The 20,357-nt window shown below is 37.7% G+C and overlaps 1 protein-coding gene across 19 annotated transcripts in view; it reads left to right on the forward strand.

Annotated features, from left to right (window-relative positions):
- BBX (BBX high mobility group box domain containing) overlaps positions 1-20,357 on the forward strand; it is a 288,092-nt gene that overhangs the window by 224,685 nt on the left and 43,050 nt on the right. For all 19 annotated transcript variants that reach the window (XM_069552481.1, XM_069552537.1, XM_069552453.1 and 16 more), the window contains 3 exons: positions 6,656-6,736; positions 9,785-9,859; positions 17,066-17,146. In XM_069552481.1, coding sequence (XP_069408582.1) covers positions 6,656-6,736; positions 9,785-9,859; positions 17,066-17,146 — 237 coding nt within the window. The remainder of the gene's footprint in view (positions 1-6,655; positions 6,737-9,784; positions 9,860-17,065; positions 17,147-20,357) is intronic.

The raw sequence follows: 20,357 nt of genomic DNA on the forward strand, positions 1-20,357 counted from the left end.
ATCTTTTAATATATGGGCTTCCCTGGTGGCTCAGACAGTAGAAGCATCTGCCTACAATGAGGGAGACCCAGGTTCGATCCCTGGGTTGGGAAGATCCCCTGGAGAAGGAAATGGCGACCCACTCTAGTACTCTTGCCTGGAAAATCCCATGGACAGAGGAGCCTGGTAGGCTACAGTCCATGGGGTGCAAAGAGTCAGACACGACTGAGCGACTTCACTTTCACTTTTCAAAGCTTTTAATTCCCTTCTCACAGTTTTATAGCTTTTAAACATAGTGAGGAAATACTATATTTATATTTAAATTCACATTAAATGGGCTCTTTGAACTTTCTCAGTTCTGGGTAGAGACCCTTCCTTTTTATAATATGCCACTGCTCACTGCCCATCCAGCCCAGCATCTTCCATCTCGTAACAGTGGGGCTCAAAGCCAGAGAATGAAGTGCTTCTGCCCAACCTGATTGACAGGCACCTGTCCTCAGTGAGTCCCCGGGCCGCATTGCTCCAGAGGCTGACGAGTTCAGAGGAGCCCCTCAGTTTCCCAGAGGTGGTGGAAAGGGGGAATGGGCAGCAAGTGAGTGGGGAAAGAGGAGAATGAACAGTGGGTGAAGGAGAAGGGTGGGCCTGTGCTGCTGCGTCGTCAACAGTGTGTTTACATGCACAACTGCATTCTGTCCTCACAGGGTCCTGCGAAGAAGTCAGTAGCGTTGGTACCTGTTTTGTCAAATGGGGAAACTGAGGTGGGAAGGTGCTCTGGTTTTTCTCAGTGTCTGTAGCACTTCATAGAAGTGGCCTGGAGTCTGACTTGAACTTCATCCTAGTGCTCTCTGCCACATGGCTTAGAATGACAGGGAACTTGACTCTGGTGGCCCTGGTGCCCTAAGAAAAACCCAGCACTTATCCTTCCTCTCAGCCATGGATGACTTGACTTGATTTGCATTCTAGTTTCAAGGAATTCTCAATTCTACTTGGTACTATTTGGTGTGATCCCCAGGGTGGCCTGGTTCTCTTTCAGCTGCACCCCAGCCCTGGCATCTGTCAGTCAAGTGCACTTCTTTAATCCTCAGGTACTCCTTAACCTTATTTAGGTTTAATTAAGAGTGGCTCCATTTTAGTCCTTAAGTAGATTTTGAAGGACTTACTTGGATATAATATACTTACATTGAGTTCACCTGTGTTGAAAGCTCAAGTCTATTTAACATCTCGTATTAAATGCAAATTAAGTGATCACCCAGATGCTGGTATGGAAGGATCCTTGGTAAAAACTGCCAACTGTGGGAAAGCCTGGGCCAGGTTGAGCGAGGGTTGAGCCAGGTTGAGTCAGTGCATGGGCCTCAGAGTCACCCAGATCTTTACACTTGAACTCTGAAAGGGACTCCTCTGCTCACAACCCCTCTCCTCCCGAAGAAGACAAACTCACCTTAGAAACACTGGCACTTACTGGCCCCTCTCCCTCAGCCTTGATACCCTTCCCGGTAGTTACTGAGACCTGGCAAATGCCATCTCTGATTGAACTGGGGCCCCGCATCTTAGCTGGTTTAATTCCTTAACCTTCTAATTAGTCTCCTGCCTCCAGTCACTCCCCAGCCAGTCATCCTGCATTCCCCTGAAAGCACTGACGACACATCTCTCATCATGCCGCTCCTCTGACTATAAACCTTGGCTAACTCCCATTGCCTTCAGCCTAATCATCAGACTTATTAAGTAGCATTCAGTTCATCTCCCACCACATTCCCAGACATCTCAGTCTTCAGCCACACTGGGAGTGTCACTGATGCTCACATACGCAGGGCACGTCACCCATACTTTGCCCTCTGCTGTTACCACATCATTTCCACAATTCTGATGTTCCTTCTAGGGGTATCTCAGATGCTACTTATCTTACTTCTTCCATCCACCCCCAGATAGAATGAAGGCTGCTTCTCCGCCCTCCCATAGACCTTACAATACTCCACCAGGAGGCACATCTACTCTTAATGTGTAGCTGTCTCCTGCGCTTGAACCGCAAGCACCTTGAGGGCCAGACTCATCCCCTTAGGGTTACTTTATTCCCTGGCGTATAAGGCACACAGGTGGGATGTAGGGTTCTTAAAAGAGAGCAGCAGTCTTTGTTCTGACACATATTAGGTGTTTATTGAATATTTGTTGAAGGAATGACTAATCGATCAATAAATGTTTGAATTAGCAAGGGCAGGGATGTGGAGCTCAGATACGACCAGTGCACTTCATAGCTTTGCTTGACTGTGTGTTCATCACAGTCCAGCTCTGTGACTGGTTTTGTGCCTTGAGAAGCAGGAATGGGCTTAATAAAGCCTAGCTTTCCAGACCACTTACAGTGCATCTAACTGGCTTGATTTTGTTTTATATAAAGGGACCGGGTCATGTTTCTATGTCTCTCATTATTACAATGTACATTTTGCCTGTGGGAAAAATACTACCTCGTCATAATTCTTAATTATACTAATCATTCCCCTTCCTTGGTTATTGAGAATTAGAGCTAATTTAAAGGGAAGATTGGATTTAAGGGAAGTTGAACACCTATGTGGCTAACAAAACTGCATTTAAAAGCCCTTTAGCAGTTTTCTTTATTGGGCATATAGCAACACCTAGTGGCTTTATGGAATATTTCAGAAACTATTTCTAGAAACAGCTACTGGAGTTTTTTTCTCTCTTTACTGAATGTCTGCTCATTTGGGATTTTTCTTCCTTCTTAATTAATGGACAAATACCTTTAATCTCTATATTTTGTTATATTTAGCCATATCCCACTTAAAAAGTAATTAAGAATACTGTAAATACAAACAGCAAAGTGATACCCCAAGGTCTAGGCCCCTCTAATAACATTTCTTAAATAGGAGCCTTTTGTCGGAAATAACCTCTTCCTTCTGTGTGAGTATAATGCCAGATTTCTTTATTAAACATTCACATTATGCACAGATACGTACACTTGCACTGGGTGCCTCATTTATCAGACGTGCAGGAATGAATTCTACCTCAGTACATTTTCCATGTCATTGAGCCGTTTTTACATTTTGAGTTTCTAGGTGGACATAAGTCTAGCATGTATCACACACATTCATTTCTGGCTTTTAAAAATAAATAATACATTTTATAATTATCCTTATCTTGACAACTTAGAATCATAGTTATCAATATTAATATACTACACTCAGGAGAAGCTTTAGGACCACTTGATCTACTTTGTTTTTTTTGTTTTTAATTTTTGTGATAGCCCACTTTTCTAAGTAACTGATATTTTTTAAAATTGCAATGCAATTTTGGAAGGTTACTTTCCATTTACAGTTATTTCAAAATATTGGCTATATTCCCTATATTATACAGTACACCCTTACGTATATCATAAACCCAGTATTTTAGTTAAGTAAACTAAGTCAATTATACTTCAATAAAATTTAAAACATATTGTGTCTACATTTTTTCTGTCTTTTCCTTCTGTGTCTTGTTGCTGGCGGCATTGTTTCTTTTTCAACACTCTTCCTTTTTCTTATCCCAACTCTTGGTCCCTTCTGATTTGCTCCTTCTATTCTTCTGTGAACTAGAAAGTCCGGTAACCACATAGGTTAGTAGTAAGCCCGTTCTTCTGGCTCCTAACTTTGTGCTGTTTCCATTATACTACACGGAAGGTAAAGGCTGAATCTACAGTGCTGTAAAGTAAGAGTAACTAGATTTTGAAAGAAGATGTTATCCACTGCAGTAAAATGCATAGCCTCAGTGGCTGTTACAGCTGTTCTAACCAGTGAACAGTCTTTGTTGTGTGATTCCTGGCCAGGTCATTCAGATTCTTCATATTTATAAACATGGAGAATCAAGTCAGTCAACAGATATTCCCTGTGCATTTACTGTGCATCTGGTCCATGGGGAGCACAAACTTGCTCACATAAACTTCTCTGATTGCGTAGTACAACTGACATGTGTAGGGCTATAGGGGTTTCCTTCATTTAGATGGTAAAGAATCCAGCTGCAATGCAGGAGACCCAGATTCATCCCTGGGTCAGGAAGATCCTCTGAAGAAGATAATGGCTACCCATTCCAGTATTCTTGCCTGGAGAATTCCATCGACAGAGGAGCCTGAGGTCACAAAGAGTCAGACAAAACTGAGTGGAAAAAAAAAAATAGGGTTATAAACATCTTGATAATTACTCACATTTGAATTCTTCATATAAGCAGAAAGTTTTACTTAAGACCATCTATCATAATGATTTGCAGGAGGTCTTAATTTAACTTTAAACTTTTATGGCTGGATGTATAGGCATGGCCAAATTATCTACAATGGCACTTAAAAGAAAGTTGACTTTTCTTCTTACAGTTAATGTAAACTCTAATTGAGCCATGGGGAAACTAATCCCATAAATGATAACTTTCTTATGTATCATGGGATCAGAAATAAAAATATGTGTGTGTATTGTGTAGACTTTATATAGGGTAGCTCCCATATATGGTAATATACTTAATTCTAAATATTTCTATAGATTTGTCATGTGTGCCACCTACATATCAAGTCACCTTATTTTCATTTAGTCCTGGGCTCAATTTTTTTTAATTAATTTACTGTTTTGGTCATGCAGCTTGTGGGATCATAGTTTCCTGGCCAGGGATTGAAAGCAGGCCACAACAGTGAAAGTGCCAAATCCTTAACCATTGGACTGCCTGGGAATTCTCAGGAAAATCAAAGTAAAATAAAATTTTGATTATTTACCAAGGTATCTAGGGGCTAAACACATAGGATTCCTTATGAACCAGAACAGTATTGATTTTTTTCATTGTTCAGAAACTATATGGAGTTTTATTTAAGTATTCCTTCCAAGAAAGGAATTTTTTGTGGCTAGTAATGTCAGGATTTGCTGGCCTTTTTAAAGTACATTTTGTGTCTCCTTGGATCAAATATTTAAAAAGCAAATAAAAACTACTGGACTTCTTGGCACACTGGTTGTCAAATAGTTAAGGACAGCAAGGGAATCAGGCTTTGGCAGCCAAACCACAGGTGGCAAATTAATTAAAGCTTCTGCACCTTTTCTATGGAGCTTATCACTGGAAGAAGGTGACCATTACTCTTTCAAATCCAAAGGTGACAATTAAAATTTTAAATACTCGCTTCTGTCCAGTGGTCTGTGACGTTGTTAGAAAACACATCTTCAGTGTGAAACTGTGGTTTTAGGAATATAACTTGGGTCACTGCCAGCTCTTCCCATAGATTCAACCATCTAATCACATGCAGTTATTAAAATTACATAGGGAAAGGTTTAATAACACAAGAAAATCAATGTACTGTTAAAAGCAAACATTTTGTAACTAGTACAACATCCCATTTCTGTTGAAAACATTATCTCTACACACAACCTCAAAAATATACATGGAATTCTAACAGTGCTTATCTTTGGGAGATAACATTGTGAATGTAGAGTTTTCTTCTGTATTTTTTCTCTTCAGATTTTAAACAGTGATCTTGGATTATTTTGTTTTCAGAAACAAGTTTCTAAAAAGTATTTTTAACGTTCATTTTTCCCCTAGAGTAAAAGATAACTTGTTCCCTAAGAGTCTCTAACTTTGCTATTCAGGGAAGAAAAGAGAGAGGGGACACACTGATAGGGTATTTAAAAGACATGTTATCAATTTTAATTTAGTTAATTCAACAAGTACTTGAGTATCTACAGTGCACCCAGGCAATGTTGAGGATTCTGCGTTAAACAAAAGCCCTGGGAGGAGCTGGAGCATAAACACATTCTTATGTCTTGTGGTGGTCAGCGATCCTTGATTGTTGGGGAGTAGAGGCGTCGTTTACCTCTCTCACCCTATGTCCTTTATCTGTAAAAGGGGGCAGATCAGAGGGATACTGAAATTCTTCCCCTCTAACATGCTATGACTCCTATGACTTTTGAATTACAGGCTACCAAGGTGATTATTTCACCCAAATGTAGTCAATTTTAACATTCGGTAAAAAAAGGAAATATGTATCCTGAGAATAGTACTTGATTAATAGCAAGAATTTTTTTTTAAAAAGTCAGTAGTGTTTCTGTAACTATTGTTAATAATGAAAATCACAAGTAAAGATTTTAGAGTGTTAAATGTTTACCCAATATAGTAAATAATATACAAGGATATATTATAAAAGAAATTTCTCTTAGGAAAATAATACTAACTTTTCTAAGATTGAGACTTGTATATAAATTCAGGAAAACCCTGGAACACAAAAATTTGACCTTAGGTTTATTTTCCCAAAAGGTTTATAATGATCAAAACTCATTTTTGTGTTTTCATATCGTCAAGTGATATGAAATATTGGGAAAATGCAGAATGTGGAAAAAGTCGATATTCGTTAGTTTTGGTTGTAAAAAGCCAAGAGATTAAATGAGTGTCATTGTAGAAATTTCACTTTGGTTAATGATCATGAAATGCGTTGCCTTGTCTATCTCCTACTATTTATGGCATTATATTTAGCAAATGAATGATTATATAAAACTTTATAAAACCATGTATAAGACTTTACAGAATATAACTATCTTTTTTTCACAGTACTGCCTTAAATTTGGGAATGAAAACCATTCCTTCCTTAAATAGGAATGTTTTAGGTGACATTTGTCCTCTGTTGTCATTCAGGAGCTATTTGTGTGATGCCTCATACCACCTTTTTTTGTTTTAGATCTCCTCTGGCACCTGCAGGCCTGATGTTTCAGAATCCTCTGAATTGCGTCAGAAGTCACCATTATTTCAGTTTGCTGAGGTAATATACATGTTGCAATCCATACTTAATGAAATGGTAACGTGAGCTTCAATTTTGGCTGATGACAGTAACTTAAAGCAATGAAGAACTCTTCGTTCTTAGATCAGATAATCATAAATGGGAAAATAAATTTTGAAACTCTAGAGTCTCTTAATTAAGGCATAAAGATATTTCCAGAAACGTGTTATTAACTCATACTAAATGTTATTTCCCTTAAACCTCATCACTAATTTTTATTCAGGGCTAGGGAAGTTAGGAATATAATTGAATTATTGTTAGAACTTATTTATCAGGTATTAATTTGACAGGTATTGAATCAGAAGATAGAATTGTCTTATGGTTATTGGCTGTGCATTCCTTTTTATTTATTTTCCATACACTTTCCTCTTAATTGAAACTTCAGCATGCAGTTGGCAGTTTTCAAAGTCTTATGTCTTAATGTTAGACCTGTTTGGCTCAGTATGTCTCAAACATACAGATGATGTAGAAAGCACATAATCCTTGTTATCAAGTCTAAAGGTTAAGACTGCTTCCCCAAATGTCTGCTTTTACCCTGGAACTCAATATGGAGCCATCATTGATTAATTTTTTCTCAACGTTAAACCACATGGTCCTCCCTTGATCATTTGAATTGTCTTTCACTAGACCTTCTCTCAAACTGTCATCCCCCCTAATGTTTGCCCCTGGTGGTACAGTTTTGTACAAGGAGGAAATATGTTTTAGTTTCAGACTTTTTTCCTCCTCTAGTGTCCTTTCCTGGTGATTCTCAACATTTCATTGACAGAATTACTTTTCACGCTGGCATATTAGGTCATTCCTTTTATGACATTGTTGGTAATATGCCTAAGTGTCCTGCTGATATCACCAGAATATTATGTTATATATTTGCTCACATAATGCTCCTTACCTATCACTTTCCTGTCTGCTCTCTGTGAGGTGTGCCATGAATTCTAATTGTCTTGTATATTGTTTCCTCAAGAATTTAATATAGCAGAGTGTTCTGTCTGCACTCCCTTTTAAACATAGTTTTATACACATTAAATAATGTTAGTGCCAGCTTTGAAAGCAGAGATTCTTAACTAGTGATCCCTGAGCCCCTGAAGATCTAGTGAAATCTCTCAGATTTCATATGAAATTTTTGGTATTTTGACACATGTGCACTTTTTTTGGTTAGTATAGCAAACTAAAGAGTCCAAAGATACCCTCGACCCTAACCTGCCATTTCTTCAGGAGCTCTTTATTCATGTCAGAATCTCCTCTACTCAATATTAATTTGTGGAAACCTCCTTTTATTTAAAAACTTGTGAAGTGCTTTTCAGAAATCTAGATGGTTTATACCACTGGTTCTATTTGGTTTACTCTCTGATTTAAACTTTGAAGGGCATATATTTCCCCTTACACAAACTATTTGTTTTCTTTAACTTTTATGGAGGGTTGGTAGAAGTGAGAAGTCATGTCTGAAATAAGACATGACTTTTATAAGTTTAAATGATAGACTGTAGGTCTGTAATTCCCAGGACATCTTTATGGATTCATATCTGCAATCTGTCACAGCTCTCACATGGAGGTCTTCTGAAATGATAGGTTTCATGATTTGACCAAGAAGAGTTCTACAAATTTATCGTCAAGTGTCTTCAGAGTACTTGGTTTTATCTTAGCCATTTATGACCATTTGTATATATCTAGTTTGTTAAATAGGATATGGGAGATCTTTTTTTCTTTCTTTCTTTTTTACTGAGATTTATTCTAAAAATGCTTGTTTGATTAAAAAAATACAGTGAAATGAAAATTTTCCTAGTGCCTTCAGCTGTAAATAGAGTCAGTAATTCAATCAGTTCTCTCTTCTAATTATTCCTTATCTCTAAAAGTGGCTTCAGTGTTCTATCACGAACTGGCTCCATTCTCTTTCTAACCAACTTAATTTGATTAAAATGAAGAAATGATTCCTATGAATTCTTATGAAGAATTATGGTCCAGGTGCATGTATTGCTTAGTAAGTTGCCTTTGATGGAGTCAGTGGGCACAGTTAATTGAAGAAACTTTTGGGGGACTGGGAATGGGCTGAATTTATAGTGCCTATACTTTCTGCTTTTGTGACTCGTTTTCACCCAATTTTGTAGCTAGATAGAAGGTTTGTTCACTTTGAAACCAAAATTAATAACTGGCTTGGCTTCAAAACATCCTTGAGAAGTATTTCCTTTAGAAATACTTGGCCCTCAGAGGAAACCTTTAATGAAGTTTGAATAAGCACTAGTAGGTAGGAATGAAAATTTTCCTAGTTGAATCAAGGATGGTGTAACAGAATCCCCTATCTACTGTCAGAGATCTGAGGGTTGTGTGTGTGTGGGTGCAGGGGGCGGTGGTGGGTGGGAGGATGCATGGTGTTATAAAGGAAAAAAAACTATTCATATTCAGTAAAAAGTTTATTGAATTCTGGTTCCATACCAGGCAGTGTTTTCTGTGACTTAATTTCTTCTCACCATAATCCTATAAAATGGGGATTATCATCACCATCAACTTACAATTGGGTAAAATAAGTCTCAAGAGATTAGTTGAGCTGCCCAAGCTCTTGTAGCTGGTGAGTAGCAGAGCTAAGATTCAGTCCTAGATACTCTGACCCACATGGTTTGTGTCCCCAGCACAGTCTCAGAGATGCCTGTAAGCAGAGAACAGCTTAAAGGTAGTGCTGTAAGTAAGAGAGAGATTTTACTTGCAGCTTCCAACATTTAATATTATATTTTTAAAAAATCACTGAAATAAGTCTATCTGTATAGGTCTCCTCAACTGCTGTTTGGTACACATCTGATACCCATTCAAGAGACATGGCAAATGAGCCAAACTCAGTCTTTTTTCTTCTTGCCACGTCTGTTTTTAGAAACATGGCCTTTGTCTTCATTTATCATTGATACTGTTTTTCTAAAAGGGATTGAGGGTGATGACTCATGTCTTAGTCTTTATCAGTGTCTACAGGGGAAATATATGGCAGATCTATTAGTCTGTTATGGAAAAAATGTCCTTGTGCTTTAAAAATTACATGTTTCCTTCCAGATATCTTCAAGTACTTCCCACCCTGATGCTCCTTCAAAACAGTGTCAAGCATCAGCCTTGTTTCAGTTTGCAGAGGTATGGCTTTTTTTAATATATATTTTGGGTTCAGAAAATTTACTGAGTGCAGAAAGTATTGGAATAGAATTTTGTCACCTATAGAGACCTTCAGGCATGCCTCTTGCCATTACTAACAGAATATACATGGCAGACTGTTTATTGCTTTCTGCTGCTTTTCTGTAATCATAGATCATCTCCAGATTTTATAAACGTTGACTAAAGAGTTCATCCAGAATAACAGTTTTTCATTTATTTCATTTTGCCTTGTTTTTAACTTGCTTTATAAAGCTTAGGAAAATTGTCACCATGAAGGTCATAGTATTCCAATTTATTTGTTAAATTTTCCAGTAGCGAAATTAGATGCTGTTGTTGATGAATGCGTCTCACAGTGAATGCAGGGTGAATACGACCTGTTAGATTATACTGTGATGTAGCTTCAGCCAGTATTTATATTAGCGTTTAATCCCAGGCTTAGGTCGGGTCAGCTCTTGCAGGATCTCAGATTTCTCTGGATTGTCAGCCAGAGAGAGAGAGCACACCCTGGAGAGCATTTTCTTGGTTGGTATGATGAGAAGGCAATCTGATATTCTCTATTTTGCCACAAAAGCCCTGGCCTCAATCATATGCTCATTTCTAATAAGCACTATATGACAAATAATAAAATATATCCCTTTTGCAAAAGTAAGATACCATCTCCTTTAGGTTTTTCCCCATTTTCCTTTTTATTAATTTCAACCAAAAATGCATATCATAAACTAAGCAATTTTTTATAGGGTTGAGAGAAAATGACAAGCAAGACTGTTCTGTTTAATATTGATGTATTGAATCGCTTTTTATTCATTTGCATAAAGAGTGCTTCATAAATGAAATGTAAAATGATATCCTTTTGGCAGGAGAAAACCCAGCATCTTACTTTGAAAATGAGAAAAAATTACTTTTAGCTCTAACAGTTTTTTTTTTAAATGCTGCTTCTTCTTGGGACACTTGCGTCAACCAGCACAACTTGATCCTACCAGTTGGCTTGCTTATCTGTAAGACTTCTCTGTCATAGTGCTGCTATAGTTGTTGAGGGCTATTCTATAAAAGTGGTAACCAGAATATCATATAATGGTATCATTTCACTAAGAACAATTTGCTTGATGAATCTGAATAAATTAAGATTTTATCATAATTTTTCATTATGATAAACAGGCTGGTATTTTCACTGTCGGGGGAATAGTTTCGTTTTATATTTCCTTGCTCTCCTCTAGTCGTTGATATCCATTTACTTGATACTAATAATTTTTTCGAAGATAAAAAAGAATTTTGACATGACTATAAATGTTTTTAGTGTTGGTACCTCATTGGCTCCATCAAACTTTTTAGAAACAGTTCCTTCCAAACACAATTTATTTGGCATATATTTAAATTCTGTACTCATGAATATTAGAAAGGTTGAGGCTTGTCTTTGACACATCTGATATTTACGTATGCATTATTTACCAAGAGTTTTCAATTTAATTAAAAATGTTTGTATAGCATATCTCAGCTGATGCATTTCTAACAGGTCCTGTCACTCAGAGTGTGGTTCTTATTTTTAAGTGATAGCACCATCAGATTTATTAGGTGTCCCGAAGCCCTGGGCCACTCTAGGAAGCAACGTGAAGGTGAAGCAGCCACTGTCTCGTGACTCTGGAGAATGAGATCCCATGCCTCTTTTGAATTAATTTGTTCTGTACACTCACTCCTCAAAAAGAACGGTTTTTTGTTTTTGTTTTTTCCTAGTAAAGAACCTCTCTTTCCTTAGGAATTGTGCAGGAAGACATTTCCAGATATCAGTTCTCTATACTCAGTGGCATTTGTCTTCTGAGGATTTCTGACCATGCATGTATAAGATTTGAGGAAGCTTTAAAAAAAATTAATTTCAGAACTTCTTAGGACTTGTTTCAAGGCCTTAACAGAGGAAGGCATGCACAATGGAAAACCAAAATAAAATGTTCTGCTTTGGAATCAAATACAGTTCCCATCTAAACTCTGTGTATTATTTTTCCTGGTTTTATTTTGTATAGATTGATAATTAAGAGCCCTTACAATTCCTAAGCAGATTAAATTATTACGTACTTAGCTGTTTAATTGTAAATGCTATATATGATTATATAAGAGAAGTATACTAAAATACAGGGTTCTCTAAGGATATATATAACCTCCAGTCACTTTCCTCAGCTGACCCAAGAGAACTCTTAAGTTTCAATATCTCTCATGTTATGATCTGACCATATTGTCAGCCGAGTATTGCACTGGTTTATTCAAATCTAAACTGTACTAACTAGATGGACTGATTAAATTGTCTACTAAGATCTGCTATGAGTGTATTTATTACGGTAGAAATAGAATAGCCTATAATTACTATGATCGTATCCCTAAAACTTTTATAATTATTTCATAAAACACCCATCACCTTTGAGAAAACACAAAGGCTTTTGAAATTCTTGTTCTAATTAGTCTTTACCAGAGGCTCTCCAACTTTGAAACAGATTAGAGTTCCCTCAAAGACTTGTTCCAACACAGATTGCTGAACCCCACCCCCAAAGTTTCTTATTTAATAAGTCTGCAGTGGGGCTGATAATTTGCGTTTTCAGCAGGTTTCCTGTTAGGGAACTGCAGTTTGAGATCACTGCTCTATAGGTGGTAATTTTTACCACAAGTTATTAAATCAGCATTGTTAAGGCACTTCTGGTATCTCTGGGAACTTACAGGGAAAGGATTAAGTGAGGAGGAAATGGGCAGATAATAAAAATTTGCCCAATGGGCCACATTATAACCCTCATCCCTTTTCTGAGAGATTCTTGGTCCTATTACATATACTTAGAGAAAAATGTTTATATCATTTAGGCAACAGTTTTCTGTTGAAGAATGTTTTGCTTTGTAAATGCCCTTAAGATCAGGCTTGCAAAATTCTTAGAGACCCTTAGTGTTAATTTCATTTACAAGTCTTCATAACTCCAGGAAGAGGTTGGTCATTTATTGTGTAATACAATTATCCTAGAAACACACTTTTTAAAAAACAGTAAACCCAGGGCATTTCTTTAAATGAATATATTTTTTCTTGTATGTTCTGTCTCACAAGCTGAGAAGGATATCTTTTCCTTCTGAACCAAATCTGATGATGTTAAAACCCATTAAAGTAACCTGCATGGAACCATGAAACTAAATAAAGAACATTTTGCTTGTAGGTTCTTTATAAATGTGTACATTTTAAGGGAGAAAAATATATCTGCTTTACAAGATGTAGAAAGAAATACAGAGTATAGAACCTGTTTTCCTCACATTTCAGCCTGTCTCCCCTTCCATATTGATGGCTGTAATTCATCAAGATTCCACTTGGCCCATCTGAAGAGCCATCACTGTTTCCAGACTCTGATCCATTAAGTTGGTCAAAATGAGTTTCCTCTCTGCATTTTTTGTTGTTTACGTGTAGATTGACACATCTGTCACTGTTTAGATCTCATTTACTGAAGACTAATCACCAAATGTAATGCCAGAAGGGAGTTGTTGTCATCCATTATTTAACAATTCTGAAAGCTGTGACCGGTCCACATAGCCTCTTCTCTGCTGAGTGGCTGATTCTTAAACCTGGAGTATGCCTTTATGTTGAAAAATTGCATGTTTACTTTGAAGACAGGGAGCTAATCTGGACAATTTAAACAGATACATTTGAACACTAAGACTTCCCTTAGAAGATTTTTCATTTGCTAATATAAATACAATCGTAATCTTTCCAAGGTATTGTCACTCTTGGATATAAGCAATTGGTGCAGTTTTAAAGTATTCATTTTTATGATGGCGTGCCCAATATGTTACAGAATGTTATACTTGACACAGATTCCATATGCTCACACTGGAGCTCATCGGTGTGAAAGTTTTCCATGTTTTATTGGAAGAATTAATATTTCTTTTAAGATAAGGAAGACCAATTATGTCATACTGTTCGTTCATTCTTTGATTCATTTATTCACTCAACAATTGTTGGTCATTTCCTCCCAGACTGCAGTGTTTATGATACCTGTTATAACTCCAGAAGGCTTCTGCCTAATTTGCTTTTGATCTTTGCCACCTCTTTCCTTGATGTGCTCCCCTACCTCAGGCAGCTATAAAAATAGCAGTTTAACGAGGGTGATCATTTTTCTTGCAGTTTTGCTGTATGTCACATACTTTTAATACCCACCCTGTTTATCAGAACATTACTTAATAGACAGAGGAGAGACTACAGTGGAATTAACAGATTAGCAAGCCCCATCCAATGTGAGGAAAATAAAAAAACATAGCCCCAAACTTACCATGCAGTATGGCCCACTACTGCCCCCTACCCAGGAGGGCAACATAACATGCGCTTCCCTCCACTGGCAGACCTGTCACTGAAAGACATGTTTTAGCTATATTATTCTTACTTGAAAGGATGTGGATGTCCCTTAAATAGGAAAAAAAAAAAAATACAAGGAGATGAACAATAGTATAAAAGGTCAGCATTACATAAGCTATGTTTATATTAGAAGCAGATGAGATTACTGAGAGAAAAAGTATAAAGCAAAAGACAGAGGGCCCTAAGACAGAACCCTGAGGGAGAACATTTAAGGGCTCACTATAGAAAGGGAGAACCAAGAAAGAACAGCAAGGAGAGACCTTAGAGATAGTCTGCAGTATTGGAAATCCAGAGAAGACTCTCAAGACAAAGGTCAGCCATGCCCAGTGCTGCAGACAATAACATAAGTTCCAACCCCTTCCCCCAGTTAAGAAGCCAAAAGGCATTTTTATAGAAAGTATATCTTACTGTTGAGTCATTCCATGAAATTTTTATTGTTAGGTGATTCTAGAAATGTTGGGCCGCTAAAATACATTGATACACCCCCTACCAGCATGATCCTTTGGAAATCAGGCTTACAGCAACATTGAGTGTTTAAAATACTGCCCTGTACCTACAGATAGGTAAAAATACTTTTAGATAATGAGGAAAAATAGTGCTTACTAAACATTAGGCGGTGGTTTCTTTTGCAAGGCAAGGAACCATTCTCAAGCCTCGATGCAGAACACTGCATGTTAACTCAGCTGACAGGCAATGGATCTGTGTGGTCAGAAGTTCTTCACTGAGCCTCTGGGTGTGCCATGCAGTCATTTGGCACAGGCTTTGTGGTAGTGAACCTGCACACCCACATAGGCTTTGTGGTATTGAACACACACACACACACACACACACACACACACACACACAGACACACACACACACACACAGCGTCAGGGAGTATAAACCTACAGCAATAACCGCGCGCACACACACACACACACACACACACACACACAGCGTCAGGGAGTATAAACCTACAGCAATAACCGCGACAGCAGGGGGAGCCAGTGGAAGAGCTAGAAAACTGTCAAGCTGTGTGTTGCAGCGTCACCGAGCTTGTTGTGCTCTCGAGGGTATTATATGATTATGTGACAAATTTAATATTCTACAGATTATTAAATTTAATAATTAACCTCTGAGGTTGCAGTTTTTCACTTTATTCTAGTTTCAATCTGTAGCTAATTTGGGGGGATTGTATTAAGAGCTTATTAGTGTTAATAATGATAAATCCTTATAACTAATAATTGTACTGTTGATTGAGGGCATAATATAGGCTGAGCACTGGGCCAGACTCTTTACTAACATAACATGTCATCTTCACAAAAGGGATACGGGGCAGATAGTGTTTCTGCTTTGAAGGTGAAGATGTGGTCTTAATTATTTCCTTCAGTCCACACAACAAAAAGTAATGAAGGCTTGTTTGTCTGACACAAAAGCCATGTCCTTTCTATTAATACACTGTGGGTTCACGTGACTGGTCAAGTTACTCCCAAGTTAGTAATTGTATTAAATGTGTTTGTTTTCTTAGTCTAATGATAAGGTTAGTAATTGAATTCACCTTGTCTAGAAAAAGTAGAAGTGACATATATCAGAAAATTCAGCCAGAGGAAAATCTTTAGAAAGCTTCAGCCCCTAAGTTGATCTAAAGAAAAAGGAAGTGAGTGGGATGAATAGGGAAGGACTATCAAAAATGATAGCACCCAGGAGGAGAAATCCCCTAAAACTTAAACTAGCCCTTTCTAAATGATCCAGGTGGCTTATTAGATATTTGCCTCAACAAAAGCCTCTTATTCAGCAGGGAGAGTTTTCTAGGGAGAATTTTCTCTAGCAGTAATGAAGCCCCCAGTCTCTCCTGGAGGGACAGCTCCATGATATTCCCTGTTGGGCCTGGGGTCACCTGTAAGGATATCATCACAAGGCAGGTTTGCCTCCTAAACTGAACTGAGAAATACCTGTCTTAAACTGAGAAAGAATTCCCAATCATGAGGAATATTAACAGCATAGACCATTGTTAGCTGCTCTAATGATGACAGAACTTCTCTAGGAGAAGACTTCTTTGTAAAGATCCTTAAAAATATATGTCCTTCTCAACTCTTTACTGAGTTAAGCTTGAAATTAGAAATTAAGTCTTCCTATAAAAATGAGATAGGACAGTGCTGTTCTTTGTTGCAACTGTGCCCAGTTGCAGTTTTACAAAATTTGAAGAAGAGCATGCAGTCACCATGTAATGGTGTGTGTATGTTGATGTGCTTACTGAGATTTGTGGTCTTCACAGTTAATCTTTGTACTTTGTCCTTTAGAGCATACTCTTAAGTGCTACTGCTAGTATTTTATATAAGACTTAGCTTCACCAGGTCTTGTCATATTGCCTAACACATTTCTCTTCAATTCTCAGAAAAATATTTGTTGACTGCCTTGTTGCTGTCTTTTCACAGGGATCCCAAATGTATTTCAACAAAAAATTAGCTAATTGCTTTTAGTTAAATGTGAAATGACACTAAATCTCTTTTCTATATGACCAGTTGCTGAGTTGGTGTTTATATGAAAGTAGAAATGTATAACTTGTCTTAAGGTTATAGAGTTAAATTTAAAGCCTGGAATACTCATACGTCTTATCATCCAACAGCCATCCAAGTCACACCTGGTTTTTTTGTTGCTATTTTTGAGGTTATTTACTAACATTGGTTTCAAAATTACAATCCCAAACCTAACACATTTAAGTTATTTGACACTTGAAAGCAATGATATTCTTATAAACTAAGGAAAATTCCTGAACGGGTGTGAATGGAGAGCAAAAATTCTGATATCACAATTAATATTCTTTATGTGAATTGTTTTTCATATAGATTTCTTCAAACACTTCACACTTGGGTGGTGCTGAACCTGTAAAACGCTGTGGAAAGTCTGCACTCTTTCAACTGGCTGAGGCAAGTTTCTAAGAATACATTGCGATAAATCTGCAGTGGTTGAAGTCACAAAAAAGTTAATCATAACAATGTTGCCTAAACTGAACTATTTCACCTGTGACCATAATGTGTGTTGTATATAATTTTCAACAATGAGGGGGGTTCATCTTTAATTTAAGGAAAGTGGACTTTTGCTACTAAAAGTCATCAAGCATTGAAAAAGGTTATCCCGGGAAATAGCAAAATCCTTTCACAGATAGTATTTTAAAATAAGGTCAGTTTTTGTCTCTCTCGGATTGATAAAGTCAGTCCATCCTAAACCCAGAAAAATGGTCTAGGTAATTTTCCTCTTCTCTGATTCTCTTATATTAATAACGTCTATAAATCTCTGGAAAGCACTACTTTTAATTCAGGTAGTTGATGTTTTAATTTGGGGGGCTTTTTTAGTGAAGAACTCAAATGACATGTTCTAAAGTCTGGTTTTATAGCATCTCTCAGTTGTGCATTTGATGTGACATGGATATAAAATGCTACTATTCCTTTGGTCGAGTAAAAAAGATGTTTTTGTAAAGGCTGTGAAGGACAGAACTCTCACTTGATGGGGACAGGTGGGGAGGAAGACGCCGGAAGTGATTGTTAATGGGGTGGGCAAGAGGGGGACTTCCTTTGCCAAACTGTGACCACTCTGCCTTCAAGGGAACGTGTAGGACACGTGTCTTTAGCACCAGACACTGTTGTAGGGGTTTTCTCTTTCAGTGAAACAAATTAGGAGGTACAAAATGGGTAACCAAATATCTCTCATTAAACTTTCTCTCTTTTTTTTCTGTCTTCCTTCCAGTCCGTTTGTTTCTTCTTGAGTGTGTGTGTGTGTGTTTGTGATAAATTATTTTGAGTTTATTGAACTTAATGGGACAGCCTGTCATTTTCTAAATTTTATGGTAGCTTGTGTCATTAAAATTTAGGCATTTTAACTATCTAAGTCCAGCCAGATCCAAATTAGAAGCATAAACAGTAAAGTATGTAAACAGTGGGACAAACTAACCCAGTTGTATCTGACATGAAGCTGACATGCTTCTTGTATAAGACAAATTCAGACTCAAAATAGAGGGCTAGGAATAACTAGAAAACTTAGGGAGACCACAGGGAGTAGTTTTTAAAAGAACTGGGTAAGTCAGTAGCAAGGTACTATTTCTGGTAGAACTAAAGTGGTAAAGATCTGGCAATGAGTGTGCCTTTAGAGTTGTAACCGTGTCTTCGTAAGCAGGGAGACGATGAGGTCGTAAATTTGTCAAGTATCTAAGACTATATAGTTTGTCAAAATAATTTATTTGAAATAATTATTTTTCTTAAATTATATGAGTGTATAGCCATTTTGGCTCCTCCTGTGGGGGAGGATTGTGTTTATATATATACACAAACTTACACATACGATCTTTTAAATATTAAACAACACTAATCTGTCCTTGGTGGCTGAGATAGTAAAGAATCTGCCTACAATGCCAGAGACTTGGGTGCCATCCCTGGGTTGGGAAGATTCCGTGGAGAAAGGAATGGCTTCCCATTCCCTAGAGAATTCCATGGACAGAGGCGCCTGGTGGGCTACAGTCCATGGGGTCGCAGAGTTAGACACAACTGAATAACTAACACGTTCAACTTTCAATCTGTAAAACAAACTAACTTTCAATGTAAATATATATTTATTAGATAGTTTTGTATTGGAAATGTATGGGCCTTAGAGGTGCTTTGCTGTGGGGGGTGCTAGAGCAATGAAAATTTGTCTTCTCATTTTCTTTCTTTGGCACAACAGTCATTAAAAAAAAAAAGGATTCCCCATTAAATCAGAGCTCATTAAAAAGAACACTCTTCTAATTTGTAGGGATGCATCCCAAATATGAAACAGATGCTATGGTCTAACAGATGTTTCAGTGCTGGTGTCGTAATTTAAAGGGGTAAAATGACTGCAATAAGCCTATTGCAATTATATAGCAAATCAGCTTATACTCAGACTTAGTTTCGTATAAGATCTGAGTAAAAATATATGCTTTTGATAAAACAGGGTCGGTAAAAAATTATTTACTGAGAAAATCTCACATTATTATTTGCACCACATGAATATGATGCCATAATGCTAATAGAGTGTGTTTTAGAATAACATCCTAAAGCTTTCCCAGTTTGTAATTAAACATAAATATGTGCACAATGGATTAATCAGCATCTTCGAATAATCACCAGTGGAAATATGCTTCCTCAGTTATTTTTTTTCTTCCTTGTGTAGTTGATGTTCATCTTTTCTTGAAAAGAATATAATATTTAATTATTTCAGGTACCTCTTTAGATAAGCATGACAGGGTATTGAAGAGAATTTTTCCTGCGGCCCAAATTGTTGCTGTTGTCAGAAATCCTAAAGAATAGCTTTAAATTCACACATTCCAAAGGGAGAGCCACCAACAAGCCACCTTCAGTTTGGGCCAGATCTTCTCGCAGGATTTATAAAGAGACAGCCTAACCCAGCTGCCATCCGATCGACCACCCCAGGGGTTTTCCTTCTTGTCCCCACCCTAACCCCAAGGGTGGGGTGTCACAGGCTGGGCAGTCACTGGAATATCATGGCTTTTCTCCTTGTCCTGTGGAGGAAAGCAGAGTACTTCCTCTTCTTCACCCCTGGCCTCTGTCAAACACAGTGAAGACAGCTTTGAGAGAAGCCCTGTTACAGACTAAGTGAAGAAGTGTCTTCTCATGGTTTGGCAAGAAGCAAGCAACATCTTAGATGTTGATTTATTGCTGCTGCCTTCTCTCTGACCAAGCAAAGAGAGAACCAGAGGAAATCAACAGCAGGCAGAGACTTAGAACAGCTTGCTGCGCTCTCTCTCCTGGCATTGCAAGGATGCATTTGTTTTCCAGGGACAAATGAACAAGTAGAAGGTAGTTCGACTTGATCAGGCAAGAGGCCATGCGCCAGTCATGGGGAGAGGGCTGGCCTGGGACTGTCTGATCGTTCATTTGACAGTCTGAGGAACTCCCACTGCAGGAGTGTTGTTCAGCTAGTTTGCACCAGGACAGCTGTCCCAGTACTAAAATACCAAAACACCTCCTATTGTTGATAAAAAGACTGGGATCCTAGCAACTAGAGGGCACAGCAGGGGGCCTGCAACACCCTGTTCTAGCCCTGACACCACGTCCCTTCTGGTTGCTTAGCACTCCTGCCTGTTAAATATTTTGTATATCATCTTTG

The sequence above is a fragment of the Ovis canadensis genome, chromosome 1, assembly GCF_042477335.2.
Source record: "Ovis canadensis isolate MfBH-ARS-UI-01 breed Bighorn chromosome 1, ARS-UI_OviCan_v2, whole genome shotgun sequence".
Classification (NCBI taxonomy): Eukaryota; Metazoa; Chordata; class Mammalia; order Artiodactyla; family Bovidae; genus Ovis; species Ovis canadensis.